Source organism: Vulpes vulpes, chromosome 4 (assembly GCF_048418805.1).
Source record: "Vulpes vulpes isolate BD-2025 chromosome 4, VulVul3, whole genome shotgun sequence".
Taxonomy (NCBI): domain Eukaryota; kingdom Metazoa; phylum Chordata; class Mammalia; order Carnivora; family Canidae; genus Vulpes; species Vulpes vulpes.
The window spans coordinates 99129012-99148530 of record NC_132783.1 but is presented as its reverse complement, the minus strand read 5'-3'; the positions used below and the strand labels follow the sequence as shown (position 1 = coordinate 99148530).

Genomic DNA, 19519 nt, shown 5'->3' with positions numbered 1-19519 from the left:
CTGAGCTCTTGCTCCTAGGTTGGTGTTCTTTCCTCTCAAACTATCTCTTGTAACAAATCATCCTCTTAATACATGACCTATGTGAATCCCTTGGAGCCAAGGAGACAAAAGAGGTGAAACACTGACACAGCTTAAAAGTTTATGAAAAGTCAAATGACAAGCCAAGAGTTAAAGTCAGGTCTCCTTAGATGTATTTTTATCAATCACTTCATCTCCTTCTTAAGGAGGTAAAATCCTCAAAAGCAAAAACAACTTGCTTACAAATTCTCCAACCTTAAAAGGTTTATCCCACACAATACAAGGATCCTCCCAAAGACAAAAAAGATTCATAGTCTGCCTGACACTGCCTTCTAGTAAGGAGAAAAACATGGTCAACATAATTGCCACCTGCAAACTCCCAATCTGTGGTTCTAGGCAAGTCCTCTGTAGTTACAAAAAATTAAGCCCATCCCTAGGGCTATTGCAGTGGTGGGAACACTAAACATACAGGCAGAAAAATTTCCATTTCAAGTCTAGGTTCACCATGTAGCAGTTCTTTGACATGAAACAAATACTGAAACATAACTGCCCCCTTGGTCTTCTACTGGTATAAAATAGTAATGACCAGTAACTACTGTCCTTTCTCACACTACCAATAACAATCAAATGAAACCATTTTATGAAAAGATTTTAGACAACAAAGCACCACACGAGATTCATATTTGCTCTCTTTTTCAAGATAAACAGAAGCCATATAGTAGCACTAACTTGGCAGGATACAGGTGAAGTCTTTAAACTTTCAGAGCTCAGTTCTCTCATCTGTGTAAGATGGGGATAATGATCTCTATTTTGAAAATATCAAAATGAGATGATGCATTAAATGCTTTACAAACTAATGTTGTCTTCAACTCTGAGAATGACACTTTATACTACTGTGGTTTACAAGCCTTTCATATACTAATTATTCTATTCTGGTCTAGAACTAATACTCAAGCTCTGATCTAATCATGAAGATAACACTGAAACCATCATCTTTTCTTGTGCGTGTCATTACACTACATTAATACAGTCAAATATACTGTCATTATACTACAGTTAATACAGTCAAAGATTACACTGCCTTTATCTAGTAGTCCTATTACATAGAGTAGATGCCTTAGATGGCAGTAAGTTAGAATAAATTCCTAGGCTTGTTCCCCAACATATCTATTTTTAAAAATTCTCCCTAATTCTATATTTGTATAGCTAATGGAGAGGTGAAGGGCAGCTTCATGCAGGAGTTTGGTTATTCTTACTATAATTCACCTTTGAAGCTTGATCTGACCCTTCCATGTCAGCCTCTAGAATTTTGATTCTGTCCTCTAGAAGAGTGGGTATTCCACACCACAAGTCTGTGTGATGGACAAATGTAGTAAATCTTCATCCCAAGTTCTTGGCAAACATGTTAAATGGGTCAGAACCAAGGACAGCACCCATGATTCTAGATCTTTCTATCCAGGCTTCTATGGATCCATTCACGAAATACACATATCAATAATGAGCCACTGGTTCTGTAACCCATCTGGATGTACTACTGTCCAGCCTACATCTCTCTATTCAGTTTGAATATCTGCCCCATATAAAGACCATTAACACCTTTACCTTTTACATCATCCCTCTAGCCCACTAATCTCCCTACCTCCAAAGTCAGGTGAATTTGGTATGGTTACTCTTTGTATTCTCTTGCTGGTGCTTACTACATAAAGTTGGTATCATACTTTTTATTTACAAGTTAGCAAGTAGCTGCATTGTGTCCCTTTTTAAAACATATATAACCCAAGTTCATTACAGAAAAATTGTAAAATCCATATAAGCAAAAAAATTCTACCCCTAAATCCTCTGAGAGAAAAGGGCTCCTAATACTCTGTATATATCTTTCTACACTTACACAATCCTACAAAGTCTGTTTAGCTGAAAATTATTTAACTTTGATATTCCATTTTAAAAGGTATGCTAGAGTTTACACTAAATTTACATCAAATTTACCAATCAAGATCCCCCCAAACACACCCACCTCCACCTCTCCAGTTCTGAAAACCAGGAAATGTGCTCATCAGTCATCTCAGAGTACTATCATGTAGGGCTACCAACCACAGCTATAGAAGCAATAAAAGGGACACCTGTACCCAGTAGCTCTGCTTCTTCTCAGTGTTCCCCAATTCTGAAAATCACAACTACAGGTTCTGTCCCTATCCTGGCACACAATGTGTTTAGGTCTGCTCGTTTATACGCGCTTTGGTTTCCTTTTTGTCTATCTCCACGATCATGTGCCCCTTTCTTCCATCTTCATTTAAAATCAGGGAAATCCACAGATAATCACATATAGTCCTACTTACACCACTCCACTGCAAGGACTAACAAATTCTTAACAAGAATTTTACATTTCCGAATCTCTCAGACCTCCATCATATTTTCTTCTAGTGTCTCTAGGGCTAATAGGTTTAGCTATTTCTAGCTGAATTTTCCTGAATTTTTCTAATTCTGGGTACTTATCTATCTTCTAGTTTCTACATGTCCTATGAGAACACAATCACTAGGTTACTTCCATATCATCAACCAAATCCTCTGAATTAGTTATAAACACACCCCTAATCAATTTCCCCTCTTTAGTCCCCTGATCTCTGAGAGCTAAAATGAACAGGAGACAATAATGCATGAGACAGCTGCTTTCTCAATGCAACTTCCTTAATGACTGCAACATCCCCATCGCCTATGAACTAGAAAAGAAGCATCCACCTGCTTGGGTGGTCCAGGAGCTGGTTCTCCGAAGCCTGTGTGGTTGTAGTTGAGTCGTGTAGAGCAAGTGATTTTTAAAACAAATAAACAAAAACAACAAGCAACAAAAACAGATTCCTTGGACATTTTGCTGGTCTACTGAGTCATAATCTTTAGATGGTGAGGACCAGGAATCTGTATTTTTAAGAAGTGCCACCAGATAATTCTGAAAGGTTGGGAACTCCTGCTTTATTACTATGATACCCTTTTAGTCTTCTTTGATTTTTTCCCCCTTCAATAGCTCACCACTAGACTAACACTGGGTTTCTGCATAAGGAAATCTCTAACACATATTTCCTCCTCTTTCAAATGCCAAATTCCAATTCAGTAAAATCTCTATGATATCTAGGAGATTTCCTTCCCTCGAATTATACTTTAAATTCATACCATCATTCTAGGAGGTGGCATGTTCTAGTCTCTTGGTAAATGCACTGGCTGTAGAGTCACATAAACAGTGTTGAAGCACAGCAGTTTTCCTTTTTGGATTTCAGTCTTCCATAAAATAGAAATGATACTAAATAGCTGAAGTGGGTAATCTGATATAATCTGCAGAATAACCCTCTGAGACAGCTACTCTCAATATGCCACTTTATGAACTACTTAGCCTTGCTAGGAAAGTTAACAGGAGGAGACTATTAAGGAACCAGATACAGAATTGGTACTTGCTAAGTGTCAGTTTCTGTTCTCCTTTCCTTGTCCTCAAATCCCCGAGTTGACATCACTGGTCAAAGAAGATGAGTAATGTTGCTCTTCCTTGTCATTTTTGGCAGAGAAAGTATTGTGTACCTCCTCTAGCAAAGCGCTAAGCCCACTCTTGGTTTAAGTCTCACATCCCTTTAAATGTTTAGGGAATAGGAATCCTACAACCTCTAAACACCTTAGAATAGCTATCCCCAAGGGTCATGCAGACCATGTAACTTTTTCTTTTCAAGCCAATTCAGGACAAGGAGGTTCCTGAGTAGGGTCCATTTGTTGGGGCTAAAAAGTGCTTTGAGATGATAAAAACTGAGTATTTCTTAAGTACCAATGCCTGGCTCTCACTGACTCTATCTTGCTGAGACTCTGTCATCTCCCACCACCACCCCCCTTCCCAAGGCGACAAGAGGACACATTATGGTTTTAGAAAATGAAGCCAGAATACAGCACACACAATGCTGAAGAAGTGCTTCTGTTGCTAATTATAGGCACCAGATGAAGGTCTGGAAAATTTTCAATAATAAATTAAAACAATTAAAAGGCACAAATTTCAAAGCTCAATATGTAAATAACACTGTATCAAAATGAAACTCAACTGTATAATGTCAGTTCAATGCTCTTAAGTACAGCCAGTTTTAACACAGCTGCTTAGATCATACAATTACAGTAACCTTTATTATTTTAGAAACACATTTCAAAGAGCAGCTGCAAAGAAACGTCCTTCCCTACCCACCCCTGCTGTCCCTTCCTAGTCACAGATCTAGTTGTAAAATCTAAAGTCAGAAACCTTTTGAAAGAAAAAACAATGCAATTGCTTACAGCAACACTATGTCAATGGATGTCTTTAACTTGGAATATACTGACCTAAGGATTCAGACAGAATTGAAGTGAAATGGTGACACTCCGTTACAACAGAATGTTGGACCAACAAAGTAGGGCACACACCTACCGATATTATGAAGTGGGGCACACACCTACCGATATTATGTCAGGATGAATCAACTCAGAAATTAGGAGATGAATAATTAAAACTTCCTGGCAACAAATCTCACTACCTCTGGAGAAGCAGGTGCTTCCTGCCTCTCCAGGCTTTTTCTTTTTCTTTTCTTTTTTCTTTTTCTTTTTTTTTAAGCTACCATCCTCAGAATACCCACCAGATGTCAGGCATATTATATATATAGTTTTTTAATCTTCACAATATCCCATGAAGTATTCTTATTCCCACACAGAAAAGGAAACAGGCTCCAAAAGGTGGGCTCATAGAACTATTAAGTGCAATGGCTGGGATTCAAATTTAGGGGCTATCTAAATCCAACATCCAAGCTCTTTCCACTCTGTCATGCTGGTGGTCTTTGGCCTTGCATCCAACCTAAAAAGCCTTAGCTATGCTCTGGTTCTTCCATATCTCCGAAGACCTTTGATCTAGTCTGTCACATTTACGGTCCATAACACTTTATCATCCTTACTTGGGGATAAGACAAATGAATAAACTATGGCCAGGAAGCTAAGTGTTTCAAAATTCTTAATTGCTCAGATACCTTACCAAAAGGATCGCCAATGCTTATCATCTTCTTTGAAGTACAATCTGCCTCTACTTCAAATGGTATAAATTTTCCCTTTAACAACAGTTCTCACAAACCACAAACTTAGCCTGCAGAAATTGACATTGCAGACTAAACATTTACCATGATTTTTAGAAAAGCATATCATAATTATCACTTTTTCCACTGAACCAAAAGGAGCCAGAGACCACAAACATTTTCCATTTTCCCTATACTGACAGGTATGATATTCACAGTAAGCATTTAAAAGCGAGAACTATAGACAATTTTTAAAGAATTAATGGTTTCTGCAATCAAAAGAAGTCTTAAATTGACAATCTCAACAGAGTAAAACTTCAAACCCAAGATCATCTACAGTAAAAATTAAACTACAAACTAGAAAAGCAATCAATAAGCTGGTCCACACATTATTAAATTTAAATATGAACATACACATGGACCTGTTTCTCCCTTAATACTCTTAAGGCAGGGTCTGTGTTAAGGAACTAACGCCAGGTTTAATCCAAGTCTACTAGACACGAACACCATCAACTTGGCCAGCTTGTCCCCAGCTATTAGATTCATATGTATGATATATCCTGACATATGTATATATGTTCAGATCAAATCCTGTTAAAACAAATAGCATTTTAACAAAAATATTTCCATGTCCCAGCCAATGGTCCATTCATTTCATGTAATACTCAATACCACAAAATTCCACTTTAACAGAGATATGGACAATACCTTAAAATTCGATGTAATGAAAACTGAATTGTATGCAATTATACTAACCATATTTATATACATAACACATGTTCATCTGTTCTGTCTCTTCTCCAAGACCATACACTCCCCAAGAGAAGGGGTTGCCTCTATAATACACTCTGCAAATCAAGAGAACTTCAACAGTGCCACCTTGTGGACATTCTGTAAATATAAGGTGAGTTTCCTGGCACTCTAAAATGTTTGAGAAGCAAATTACACACAAAAATAAAATAAAACCAAAACAGTAGAAAGCAAACAAAAAAACAACAGATTTGCCTGAGAAAAATGGAGGCATAGCTTCATTTAGTTAAAAGCACTTACGAGGGACAAGCAGAATCACCAATTTTAAAAACTGCCCTATCTTTTCTTGATGTGAGATGTGACCTAAGTCCACAGAAAGGCTCAGGTGACAGGGATTCAGAGTTCTGGCACTGCACATACCAGAGAGGCTGCACCACAGGTTCACTCACCTTACGTAAACCCACCTATAATTCCCTCTCCCTGATCCCCTCACCCACCTTCTCTCTCATACAATTAAAACCATATCTGTTTCCCCTCTCTCATCATAAGTAATTATTACTGAACTGGGTTGTAAACATGTTTCTATACTTAGGGCCTATTTAAGGAATTTTCCAGAGGAATCCAAACTATAATGATTTCAGCCTTTGCACTAACTTTTGAACTAGCCTCTACCATCACCCATACAATCAACATAATAACCAAGAGGTATAATCTTTGTCATTTCACGCAATTTCTACTTGGTTTCCTACTCTATACAATGAGAAAGAGGACCAAGGATTAAGTGATGGCTAAGATCCCTCTTAGCAATAAAATTCTAGAAAGAGAGGGTTCTTATTTTCTTTCTAGAAATACTAATGAAGGAAATGGGGCAAACAATGCTACATTTCAGGATAAAAACAGTAAGAGAGTCAAAATTCTCTAAGCCAACTCTCAAATATCCTCAAACGCTCTTCATTATAGAAAGTAAACTTAAACATTTTGAAAAAAAGATTAGGAATTCAAACCTAGCCTGTCAGATTGCCTAGACATGAGCCCAGGTCCTACTTGCCATGGAAATACTTGGTATATGGAGCCCTGATGCACTGTAAATCACAGACATGCTAAGAGAACACCTACCCTTTGAAGAGTTATCCAGAAGCTCTGACAGGTTAGGGGTGGTGACAATGGCACTGTTTATCCCTGGTCATTTCTAGGTCTACTCTGGCATGGCAGTTGAAACCTCTAGACTACATTGATCATATTAGAAGAAAATATTCTGGCTAGCATTCCCTTCAGAAGTGAAATCTATCTTACCTAGTCAAATTTATATTTAAAATTAGAAGAAGAAAAGAAAGAAGAGGAGAGGGATAAAGAAAGAAAAAAGAATTAGTGGGATCCCTGGGTGGCGCAGCGGTTTGGCGCCTGCCTTTGGCCCAGGGTGCAATCCTAGAGACCCCGGATCGAATCCCACATCAGGCTCCCGGTGCATGGGGCCTGCTTCTCCCTCCGCCTGTGTCTCTGCCTCTCTCTCTCTCTCCCTGTGACTATCATAAATAAATAAAAATTAAAAAAAAAAAAAAGAAAAAAGAATTAGTGATGAAAAATCAAAGGGGGATAAAATAGAGCACAAAGGATTTTTATAGCAGTGAAACCATTCTATGATACTATAATGGTAGATACATGTCATTATATATTTGCCAAAACCCATAGAATGTACACCACCAAGAGTGGGCCCTAATGTAAAGTATGGACTTTGGGTGATAACAGGTCAATGTAGGCCCATGTGTTATATAACAAATGAGTCATTCTGAATGAGATGTTAATAGTGGGGAGACTGGATGAGATAGTGATAGTGGAGTGGGGTGAAGATATGGAAAATATGGGAATTCTCTGTGTTTTTCATTCAGTATTGCTATAAACCTAAAACTATTCTAAAAAAGTCGTCTTTTTTTTTTAATCAAAGTAACCTTAACCAAAGGAGTATGTGGGTATGGGGAATACAGGGAAAGGGGGGGAGAGAGAGAGAGAGAAAGAGAGAAATAGGGAGGGAGAAGATGCTGAAATATGCTTCAAAAAATGTGATAAAGACATGTCATCAGTTTTTCCAATACATCTTTTGCAATTCCCGAGCCTAAGTGTCACTCTACGTACAAATAAACATCCTAAAAATTTGGGGACACTTCTTAAACACAAACACTGCAGGAAAAATTGTCTCATATTTTTTAAAATTACTTATAAAGGCAAAATACAGATTATATACAGACTACATCAAAACTAACAACAGAGCATTAACTCATTAAACTAAATGAAACAATGGTATAACCAATAATCAACACCATTAATCACAGAAACTGCCTACATCCCCTAAATAGATGCTAAATTATAACTGCTTTTCAAGTGCCATATATTAAATATAGTATGGGTCCCAAAGAAACTCAACTGTAGTCACACTGTACTCATTTATTCATTTAACAAATATCTACTCAGCTCCACCTAAGCCCTTGGACTGGATATTCTTCCACTGCTCAGCTTTTTAAAAGACAAGTACAGTTACCTGGTAAAGCGGTAATAAAGTCCCGCTGCAACATGGGCTTCAGGTAAGAGTTAATATGTCCATGCTGATAATGACACATTCGTGAAATAAGGTGTTCCACAAATTCCACTTGATCTGATTCAGACCACTGGTCAAAATATTTAATACACAAGTCTTTTTCTTTTTGATAGTTTCCTTCTGATGGCCTCTTTCTGGAGACGATCACAGATGATGTTCCATTACTTATCTATTTTAGAAAAATAAACAAAAAAAAACACAATTAGTTTAATAAGGAAAAGAAATCTAATTAGTATTTCATTGGAAACATTTTTTTACTCTGTGCATTTAATCTTAAAGTGACAGTTATATCTTAAAGCCAAACTCATTCCTTCATTAATTCATTCATGAAGTAATTTAAAGTGTCTTCAGGGCATATGTCCTCAAATTAGTCTCTAAAGTAAATGTCAAATTTACAGCTTATATTTATAAAGCTAAATGTGTCTCAAGTCATTTTTTCCCAAAGCTTATTCCAAAACCATGTGGTTATTAGATAACTAATATCTAATGTTAGAGACGACTGTCAAAAAAACTTGCTCAACTTGGCCAAGTAGCAATGATTGACCAATAATAGTTTTACTTCCTCAAAGACCAAAGCCAATGCTATATTCATCTATGTCAATGGTTCTCACACCTTGTACTTCACAGTAACAAGAGGGGTTCTTAACCCACAGATTGCCTGGCTCCACCACAGATGTCCTCATTCTATTTACTGGTCTGGAATACAGCCTGAGAATCGCTTCTCGGCCTTTTGGCTAAGATCCCGGGCGGAATACAGCCTGAGAATTTGCATTGCTAACAAGTTCTCAGGTGGTATTAATGCTGCTGGTCCAGAGAACGCACTTTAGAGACCACACTTTGAAAACCACTGGTCTGAAAAAAAAAAAAAAGAAAACCACTGGTCTAGCTAACGAAGAAACCTGAAGGCAATTCAATCTTAAAAATTGAATCCATTTCCAAATTGTTTCCAGGGCTACCAGACTGCTGGCAAAACAGTTTAGACTTTTATTCCCTTTTTTTGATCACCTACTTTCAAAGTAACCCAAGGTAAACCACATATTCCCGAAATGATCCTTATCCTAAAGAGTTGGCCTATGATATCCCACAGACTTGTATAAGAAATGTGCATTTCTCATCAAATCTACATGGTCCTTGCATAAAGCTAGTGTATTTTTTTTTTTTTTTTACAAATGAAAACTACATACACTACACCTGACAACAGCATCAAAAAAAAAAAAAAAAAAAAGGAATCCCTAGACTGAAGCCACCACTGCCACTGATGCTATAAGGCTCAGTAACATCCCTGTTTAAAAACAAAATTACCAAAAAAAAAAAAAAAAAAAAAAATTTACCTCAATGCTTTCATCAAATATTTCCCAAGTTATCTGACCATCACTCCTTTGATAGCCCCTTCATGTGTAATAACCAAAAAGACTAGCATAGAAAATTTTGAAAACTGTAAAGTTGTATTACAAACATGCCTTAATTCCATCAGGAGCTTACACAGAAAGAACCAAGAGCTTTGTTATCACTATGTCCCCTAATTTAGAGTGGACTGAATCCATCTCAGAAAGAAGACCTCCTTTATAAATATCCATAGGAGCCTGGCTTTCCTTATTAAAATCTTATCATACCTGTCTGAAACAAGAAATGTCTACATTTAGAGGTATATAGTCAGAAGGTATTCAGCTCCCACCCCATTTATCCTACCACCTCCTCCTCTAGGAATGTTTTTTTCCTTGTAATTAGGTGAGGAAGAACTCAAGGATACGGAGTACCACCTTTTTTCTCCTTGTAATTTGGGTGTAGGAAAGCTCTCTGACACTGGGTACCACCAGAGGGCAGCACTGAAAAGATATTTTTAATGCAGCTTATAGTAAGACATCTAGCCGACCTTAAAAATCAACATTCAAAACAGTCAGAAGAAATGAAAATCCTTCACTGTGGTGAATATCAGCTGGTACTTTTATGCATAAGGGTGTTAATCATAATGTTATAACAGAATAATTACAAATAACTGCCTAACTATAGGCAACTGGTTAAAGCAAATAATAATACATCTACATAGAGTAATATAGCCATTAAAATTAGATTTATAAAGTTAAGATTTTAATAACAAGAGAATATGTTTATGAAATAATATTAAGGAACAAAAGACAAGATGCAGAATTTTATGCATTACATAGCATAATACATAGCATTACAGTTATTTGTGTGAAGGGGAACACACAAGACAGAGTAAAGGGTATGTACCAAAATGTTAAAAGTGCCTAATCTTGAAAAAAATCGCTGTACGTTTTCCTTCCTCTTTTCTTTCTATATTTTGTTCATTATAACTCACCAAAATAATTGCTTTCATAACAGGTTAAATATGATGGTAACAACCTGCACTGTACTGCTTTACAATTTACAAAATACTTCCACATCCACTATCTCACATTTGATAAGCAAAAGGGTTATTATTTCACCTACAGAAGGCTTCCTAACCACCTAGCTTCCCTACAGCATTGGCATACCATCAACTAGTTGACTGAAAGAACTAATGAAAGAAAAACCGAAAGCCAAAGTATTAAGAGCCAATGTGAACTGAAAAATCAATACTAAACTAAGACAATCCTATTGGAAAATACCAAATGTGAAAGAGGAACAGAAGCTGGTCTGCACATTGTTCCCCAAAATGGTGGCAAATGTACAATTCCACAGCACATTTTCCATTTCTACTTCTAACCACCTGCTGGGAACAAAAGCATCTTCCTGGTATTGTTTTGCTTTGTTTCATCTTAAATCTGTTGGGCATACCTCATTCTTGCTAACTAATATACTCCTTTTGTTTCAAAATAAAATGAACCCAGAGAATATTTTAACATTATTCTCTTCAAATTTAAGTTTGTTTTGCCCTTAATAGTGTCTTTATGAAGGGAAAAGTTATTTGTACCATAATGGCTGATGGAAAGATCAAATCATGAAACTTTACATACCATTGCCCACACTTCCCTACCAGCCAAAAAACCCTGGAAGACTGGGAGGAAAACTGGCAGACTAAAACAGAGCCAGGAGAAAAGAAACCAGAGTTTAAAAGGAAAGGGCAAACTAACAAGAAATGTGGGAGAAAGGTGAGGGTAGAAAGACAAAGTCACCAATGCACACACACTGGTATGGCATGGTGCTTTTCTGGTGACAAAAAGGACACAACCTTTACCTTAGACTGTGGCAATAAACTGAATATTTTAGGCTACAGACACTTCAGAGTCTTTGTGGTAACACCAAAATTCTTTACTATTTGTAATGACACTTCCCTAAGGAACAGAAGATAAATTAGGGTGAATTCTGAAACTAGCAAATATGCACAAAAGAAAACAAAAATGCTTGTCTCTTGTTTTTTACTGAGGACATAAGCTGAGGGAGCATCTTATCTATAGTAAGTCAACTGCTATCATTCCTACCTGCCAAAGAGTATTTTTCTTTGGGGACTCATCTTCATTTTGATCCTCCATAACTGAAGTGTTCTAAGGGGGGAAAAACAGGTTATTTGAATTATGCCGAGTTTTGCAAATCCTAAATAACTACACCAAAATATAATTTTGAAATCCCAAACTACAATGTACCGACACAAACCCAAGAGTTATTTGGCTTGTGACCAACACACGCCATTTTGGGTCAAGAGAGTTGTGTTCATCTTTCATAAATCAATACGGTTAGTGGCTGGACAAAAGCATAAAGTCTTTATTTATGAAGGTTGGACATGCTTAGAAAACAGGCTAAATTATAGGACTGGGGCTAAGCCTCTACCTCAGTCATCACTTAATTCTCTCACTTATGGCAAGAAGCCCCAGAAACCCACTAAGTTCTTGATGATTGCTCAAAACATTTACTAGAATGTCTGCTATTCAGTAATCCATCCCAACCATCATCAGCAATTAGGACTGACAAAGCTCTGGAAGCCCCCTCTGCTTTTCTCTTTCCTCCCTTGATAACCTTGTTTTTCTGGAATGGCTTTACAATCTCCCTTAGAAGCACGGTGGGTGCCCCAACTCCCCCCCCCCCCCCAAAGAGGAGGATGTTGGTAGCCAGTAACAATCTGGCTTGCCTTGGGAATACATCAACTTTTGATTTTTGTGTTTACTGCACAAAGAGGCACTGTGTAATTATTCTTTCTGGTGACCTAGTCGCTCAATAGATGCCCATTAACTGGAGATTATACATGATTGGATTTTCCCTTTTGAAGCTTCTACCTAATGGCTAAATGGAAACTTAATGAGAAGGGAAAGTGGGAAAGTTGTGCTCTGAAAGGAATAACAATTTGAGTCCCTCTAAGATTCCTTCCCAAAACTAAAATTCTAGGATTAGGGTATAAAACTTCTAACATTCTATAGTATTATTCAAAAGGTTCCTACAGATCTGTTTAAGTTATGTTTACAAGATTCTGTTTATTGCCTTTGAGGATAGGCCTATCTCAAAATTTCCCCTTTTCCTTAATTTTCTTCAAGTTGTATGATGTTTGGACCCATACAGTATTTTAAACAATTTGTTTGAAAAACCCAATGTGAATAATGACAGAAGAAACACCACTGAATACTAGTGCTCTCTTGGCCACATAGCTGGCTCTGATGAGGGATACAAGTATGATATAGTACAAAAGTCAAAGGCTTTGAAACCAGAGAGAAGTTGGAATTCTGATCTGGTCACACTCTGTGTGTGTGTGTGTGTGTGTGTGTGTGTGTGTGTGTGTGTGTGTGTGTGAGATCTTGAGCAAGCTGTTTTACCCATGGACAAATACAAACCATATAAAGGTGTTGTGGGGACTGAGACTTCCCAGCACAGTGCACAGCGTTTAACTAGTATTCAAAAAAATCTGTTCATGCCCTGCTCTGAAGATGCTACTTTCCTCCAAGTGCTATCTTCTCATAGTTTTCCAACCTAAGACTTGGTCAGAATAGCTTCAGATGGCTGCATATAGAGAAAATCCACTGGTTCCTCAATAAATTATTTTAAGCCCCACAGCGCCAAGGTATGCAGTGGGGAAGAAGGGTAGGAGGGCCAGGCTCCCTGTACGTGAAAGCGAACCACAAGCTAGAAAGGAAGGCAATGTGTCCAAGAGGCCAAAATAGCTTTATAGTGGAGACAGCAATAAATGATCCTGAATAGGAAAAAGAGGATGGAGACTAGGAAAACAAAAGTAGTATTTCTCTCTCCCTGTAATTTTCCTTTTATTGCTATCTTGAAGGACTCGGGATTAATAAAGCTGGCAGGGGAGTGAATAAAATGGGAACAGTGACTCAGTACGTCATCATCTGGGTCCAACTGGTAGTTACAAAGCCCTATTTGCAGGGTCAGGGTCACAATGTCCTGGGTTCTAAGAGTGACAGGAAGGAGAGCATGACTGGAAACATGAGAAGTATATAAGATGGGAAGTCCCTGCCCTCATCTTCAGGCACCCCAGGAAATGTATAAGGAATGCACATATATGGTGTTTTAAACTAAAAACTTTTGTTATACAGGAGTCTGAACCCACCAGAACTATTCGGACTTAAGCTACCTAAATATTTTCCTCATTCAGGGAGGAAATAAAGTTAAGTGAGAAGACCCCACAGACTCCACAAAAAACAACCATCTTTACATTTTAATATAATTCCTCCTTCTATTCATTCCAAAACAGAGAAATGATATTTATACAGATGAGAAAGAAACAACCCCTCTGATAAAAAAAAAAAAAAATAGCAACTATTCTCTTAAGGCTTGATAAAAAGTGAATAAAGATAGACAATTTAATAAAATTGTATTTAATAAAGCTCTGGGGTGGCTGGAATAGCTCCCCCACCATACATATCTTTTCAACTTCTCTTATAAAGCCTTTAGGAGATGCCAAAGGGAAAATGTTGCTCTCAAGCTACACTAATCAGAGGATCATTTCCGAGGAGTATTTCAGGTGACACAAGAGAAGCTCAGAGTGAGGAGGGTCCTAGGGTCTAATTAAGTTTGGCAAATGTTCTATGCTCCTGTGCATTCTCTCTCCTGCTAACCTCGCCCCTCTCTTTTTTTTCCCCTCTCCCTCCCATCTTTCTTTGTCTCACACACACTCTCACACACAAAGTCATAATATATCTCATTAAGATACTAAAGGCTCTGTAATGTTCTATAATTAAATCATGCTAAATTAGTTTAATCCAGTTTTCCCAAGTTTGTTGGACACAGACATCCCCCTTTTATATTTCTTAATAATAGTTCAGCATGTATTGGCAAACACTGGACTAGAACAGTAGCATGGCATAATTCCTGCCTCCTCCCACTTCACTGGACAAGTATTTCTGAGAGACCAAGGATACGCCTACTTTGCTAAGTATAATATATTCCTCTCCTATTCCCCATTTTTCTCAGCCTGCAACATGAGACTGTGAGGTTAAGGAGAGACGGCAAGAATAGAAAATTCTTATAAGAGCCACAATTTTATTCTTTAAAGATTAAAACGAAAACAAGGCCACAGGTTCAAGGATGAGGTAAGAAAAAACAATGAGTTGGCCAAAAGAAAAGGAAGGTGTTTTCCTACATCCACATTCTCAGATGAAACCACGAGTTAAGCCAATCTGAAAGCTGAAACCCTCATTAAGTCTCCATCACTTCTGGGAAAGGAAAGTTCTCTTAAATATCAACTTGACTTATTCACTTCCTACCCTTCTCATCACCATCTCTCTTCTTACACCTACCAAGCAGCATTACAAGTATATAAAAATGCAGGCCTTCCTTCTGATACTACTTCCAATGAAAGACACAATCTAGGAAGAAGCAACTATACTCAGGCTTATCAACCTTAAGACTTTGACATTTTGGGTCAGATAATTCTGTGTTTTGAGGGCACTGTCATGTGCATTGTAGGATGGTTCACAGCATCCCTGGCCACTCTATATGCTAGATGCTGGAAGCAAGAGGTGGGGTGGGGGTGCCAGCAGCAATACTGCCGCCTCTCCTCAACAGCCACTGCCCTAAGAGTATGGCCTTCTTGGGAAGATGTACTTCATCAATTGCCATCTAAGGCTCAGACTTTCTCTTCACATGTTTTTCCTTTGGCCCCTGTGACAAGACGGGACTTCTTCAAATAGTGTCTGAGATCACCATGGCCAAGTAATTCATGTAATATATAGATTTCTAAATTCTGGGGTAAGACCCACTTGCCTTTAAATTCATACTTGGGAAAATCTGAATCAGGAGTTCTTTGCTAGAGATCCATGGCTGGTTGGTGTAGATAAGGGCTACAAATACCTTGAAGTCATATACAAAAGTTAGTGTGTATACATGCCTATGTCTCTGTATTTAAAAGACTGCAGTGGCAAAATAGGAGAAGAATATATTGTGTTTACCAAAGTGGTCATTTCTAGGTGATATCTCGATGCTCAGACAAAAAAGGATGCTCAGACAAAAAAAGGGTCCCAGGGTCTAATAAAGTTTGACAAATGTCATATGCTACAAAAGCCACTAGGCTCTCTCCCTCCCCACCTCCAAGGTTAAAATATGCTTCATTAAGATATTAAAGGCTCAGAAAGGTCCCATAATTAACAGCTAGGTTAAGACAATTTAATCTAGCTTTCCCAAGTTTGTTGGCCGTGGGACTCTCCCTTTTACAATAATACTAATTTTAACAACAACTCAGCATATATTGGCAAACACCAGACTAAGGCAATAGTACAGCCTAAATCCTTCCTCTTCCCATTTCACCAAACCAATGCTTCTAGGAAACAAAGGAAATGACCACCTTGGTATAAACACAATATATTCCTATTCTATTCCCCACCATCTTTCCCAGACTACTTACTATATGAGGTGAGTCTGTATGTAGGTACAATAAGCTCTAAGCAGTGATATATCTTAGCCAGTAGGTGCCACCAGCTAACCCAGAATACATTTTACTTGGAAAATTCTCTACTTTAAGAGTTACATAAAAGGAATAAATGTCCTACTTTAAAAATGCTGCAAATTCTGCGTTATGAGTTTCATGATGAGAAATGCTTATACAATATAAGATTTTCATACAAAAAGAATCTTTCTTCTTGAGAGGAAACAAAAACACCCTACAAGGGATCTGGAAAACATGGGAACATTCTGCCATTTTCTTTAGTGTTTTAAAATTTGGGGATTTAAGACATTAAGAATGACAGATATATAATGTAAAGTGTTCCTAGCTAACTTTATTGGGTCTCTAACCTAGGCTTGTTTCATATATTGTCTTTTAATTTTCAGAAAAAAATATGAACGTATATAGCAATTTTACAGAAAAAAAAAACAAGGAACATAAGTCATTAAGAGTCACACAGTAAATGAGAAATGCAGGACTCAGATCTAGGTCTGTTCTACTCAGAAATCAATGTACTTTCCATACAGAAAAACACATCTCAGGTGTTTTCCAACTGCTGGTTGTGGCCTATGAGATTAATTTAATGGGCTGCAACCAACAACTTTTAATAAAATGAAATTGAATCTGGGCATTCCCCTGCCCACATGGGTAAGCATAACAAAAATCACAAAGGGTAAATAAAAGAAATGAGCAAAAACAGAACAGGAAAATTCAAATTAAAGGAAAGCAAGAGTCTTTAATGAACAGGAGAACAATATTCAAGTCAAATCACTGAGTGACAAAAGAGCTTTTAAATCCCTAAAAGGCATAATTTATGAAGAGGATAATGTGTACCTTTATATACTAAATATAAAATTCCACAAAATGTATCAAGGGAAAAAGTTACAACTTTTTAAAAAAATTTTTTAAGATTTTATTTATTTATTCATGAGAGGCAGAGACATAGGCAGAGGGAGAAGCAGGCTCCTCACAGGGAGCCCAATGCAGGACTCAATCCCAGAACCCTGGGATCACGTCCTAAGCCAAAGACAGATGCTCAACTGCTGAGCTACCCAGGCGTTCCACAACTTCTTATTTTTAGAACACTTTTTTGTCTTTGACAGATCAAGTAGATCAAATTAAAAAAAAAAAAAAAACACACACACATTTGACTTTCCATGTAACATTAAAAAAAAAACAAAACAAGGGCAGCCCCGGTGGCTCAGCGGTTTAGTGCCACCTTCAGCCCAGGGCATGATCCTGGAAACCCGGGATCTAGTCACACGTCGGGCTCCCTGCATGGAGCCTGCTTCTCCCTCTCCCTCTCTCTCTTCTCTCTGTGTATTTTCATGAATAAATAAATTCTTTTAATAAATAAACAAACAAACAAAACAACACAATTGATACAGCATCCTTGGGCCACAGACAAAATATGAAATACAGTTAGAAATTAGGAAAAGATAATTGTATATTTAAGATCAGGACAAGCAGAAATATCAAAATCTAGTTTGCCAGTTACTATCTGCTGTAAATTCCAAAGAGAAAAGGCACAATAATTGATACAAACAAATCAAACACTTTTGTGTTGCTATTGTTAATTCCACCCAGGCCCCAGTAATCTAGCTTAAAATTCTTCCCCCTTAAACCTAAATATTAACATTGCTGGGAAAAGAGATCACTGAAGCGGCAGAATCATTTGAAAAAAGAAGACACAAACTTGTATTAAAAAGCAGTCCCTTCTCTCATACTGATCTTACAATTCAGAGGGAAGCCATGAATCCATTTGTACATACAAGACTTTTTAAAACAGTTTCAGCTACCATTAAACAAAGCTTAATCAAAAACCCTCTTGTCCCTCCACACAAATACCAAACTACAGTAACAATATTTTCTTTCTACAATACAAAATAAAAAATTAAAAATGTAAATTCACTGAGGATTTGTCTGAAATCACTGCTACCTGATTTCTATAATGTAGTAAGTTTTGTTTCAGTTTCTCTAACCTGCAGTTCCATTCAAATGTCTAACTAGGTATTTGGTTGTTACTGACACCACATGACAAGATCATACTGAAGTATCTGGAAGAATTAATACAGGGTAAAATTTTTCTTCCTTTCTTCATCACCAACTATTTTTTAAAAGAGAGGAATGTATATACTATTAGATACTTAAAATTTTTTTAAAGTTATGATAGTGCTGGCAAAGCAAGATAAATGAAACAAAATAGAAAGTGCAGAAAAAGATTCACTTATACTTACAAATTTGTATACAACAGTTACAGCTTCGAATTGGTGAGAAAGGGATAATTTTAAAAAGAGTATTGAAAATAAAAGCTAAAATGCTACCTCATATTACATTCCAATTATATTATGGATATAAAGAAACAAGTGTGAAAAACTATAATTATAAAACTACTAAAAGCAAGCATACAGGAGTTTTTAAAAATTCACTGAACAGGGGAAAGGCTGTCTACACATGATACCACACATAGAAATAAATGTAGATTTGATTAAATAAAAAAATTCAAACTCATGAATGTTCACAATCAATAAATATTAAAAACAGGGATCCCTGGGTGGCGCAGCGGTTTGGCGCCTGCCTTTGGCCCAGGGCGCGATCCTGGAGACCCAGGATTGAATCCCACGTCGGGCTCCCGGTGCATGGAGCCTGCTTCTCCCTCTGCCTGTGTCTCTGCCTCTCTCTCTCTCTCTGTGTGACTATCATAAATAAAATAAATAAATAAATAAATAAAAAATAAATAAAAACAAATACACTGGGGGAATATTACAATGTATGATAAATAACACCATATAAAGATTTCTAATAAACAGGGAAACCAAAACTAATTTCTTAATAGGCAAATAAGCAAAAAGTACAGATATTTCTAAATGAGAAATTTAAATGCCCAAAAAAAGAACACATACAATAAAAAAGGAGATGCAATTTTTCACCTACCAAAATTAGCAACTTTTATCTCTACATACTGTATAGGAATTGGGCTCTATGGTAAGATTATAAATTGTTACTTTTTAGAACCTATTTATCAATATATAACTTCAAAAAGTACTAGATAGCACTGGGCATAATTTAACTTATGCAATTTATCCTAACAAATTATAGACCTATATAAAATAGTAGCTGCAACAATTTAGGACATGGAAAAATAGAAAACAATGTAAATGCCCAACAACAGAGTGTCATTTAAAAATATGACAGGAGAGGGCAGCCCGGGTGGCTCAGGGGTTTAGCGCCACCTTCGGCCCAGGGCGTGATCCTAGAGCCCAGGGACTGAGTCCCACGTCGGGCTCC

General features: G+C 37.2%; 1 protein-coding gene across 21 annotated transcripts in view; it reads right to left on the bottom strand.

Moving 5' to 3' along the window:
• The window catches only part of FBXW11 (F-box and WD repeat domain containing 11), a 127470-nt gene that overhangs the window by 31882 nt on the left and 76069 nt on the right, over positions 1-19519 (bottom strand). For 11 of the 21 annotated variants that reach the window (XM_026007175.2, XM_026007153.2, XM_026007186.2 and 8 more), the window contains 2 exons: positions 11832-11894; positions 8353-8578 (listed from right to left, as the gene is read on the bottom strand). In XM_026007175.2, coding sequence (XP_025862960.1) covers positions 8353-8578; positions 11832-11894 — 289 coding nt within the window. The remainder of the gene's footprint in view (positions 1-8352; positions 8579-11831; positions 11895-19519) is intronic. The other 10 variants (XM_026007165.2, XM_026007191.2, XM_072756605.1 and 7 more) reach the window with 1 other exon arrangement.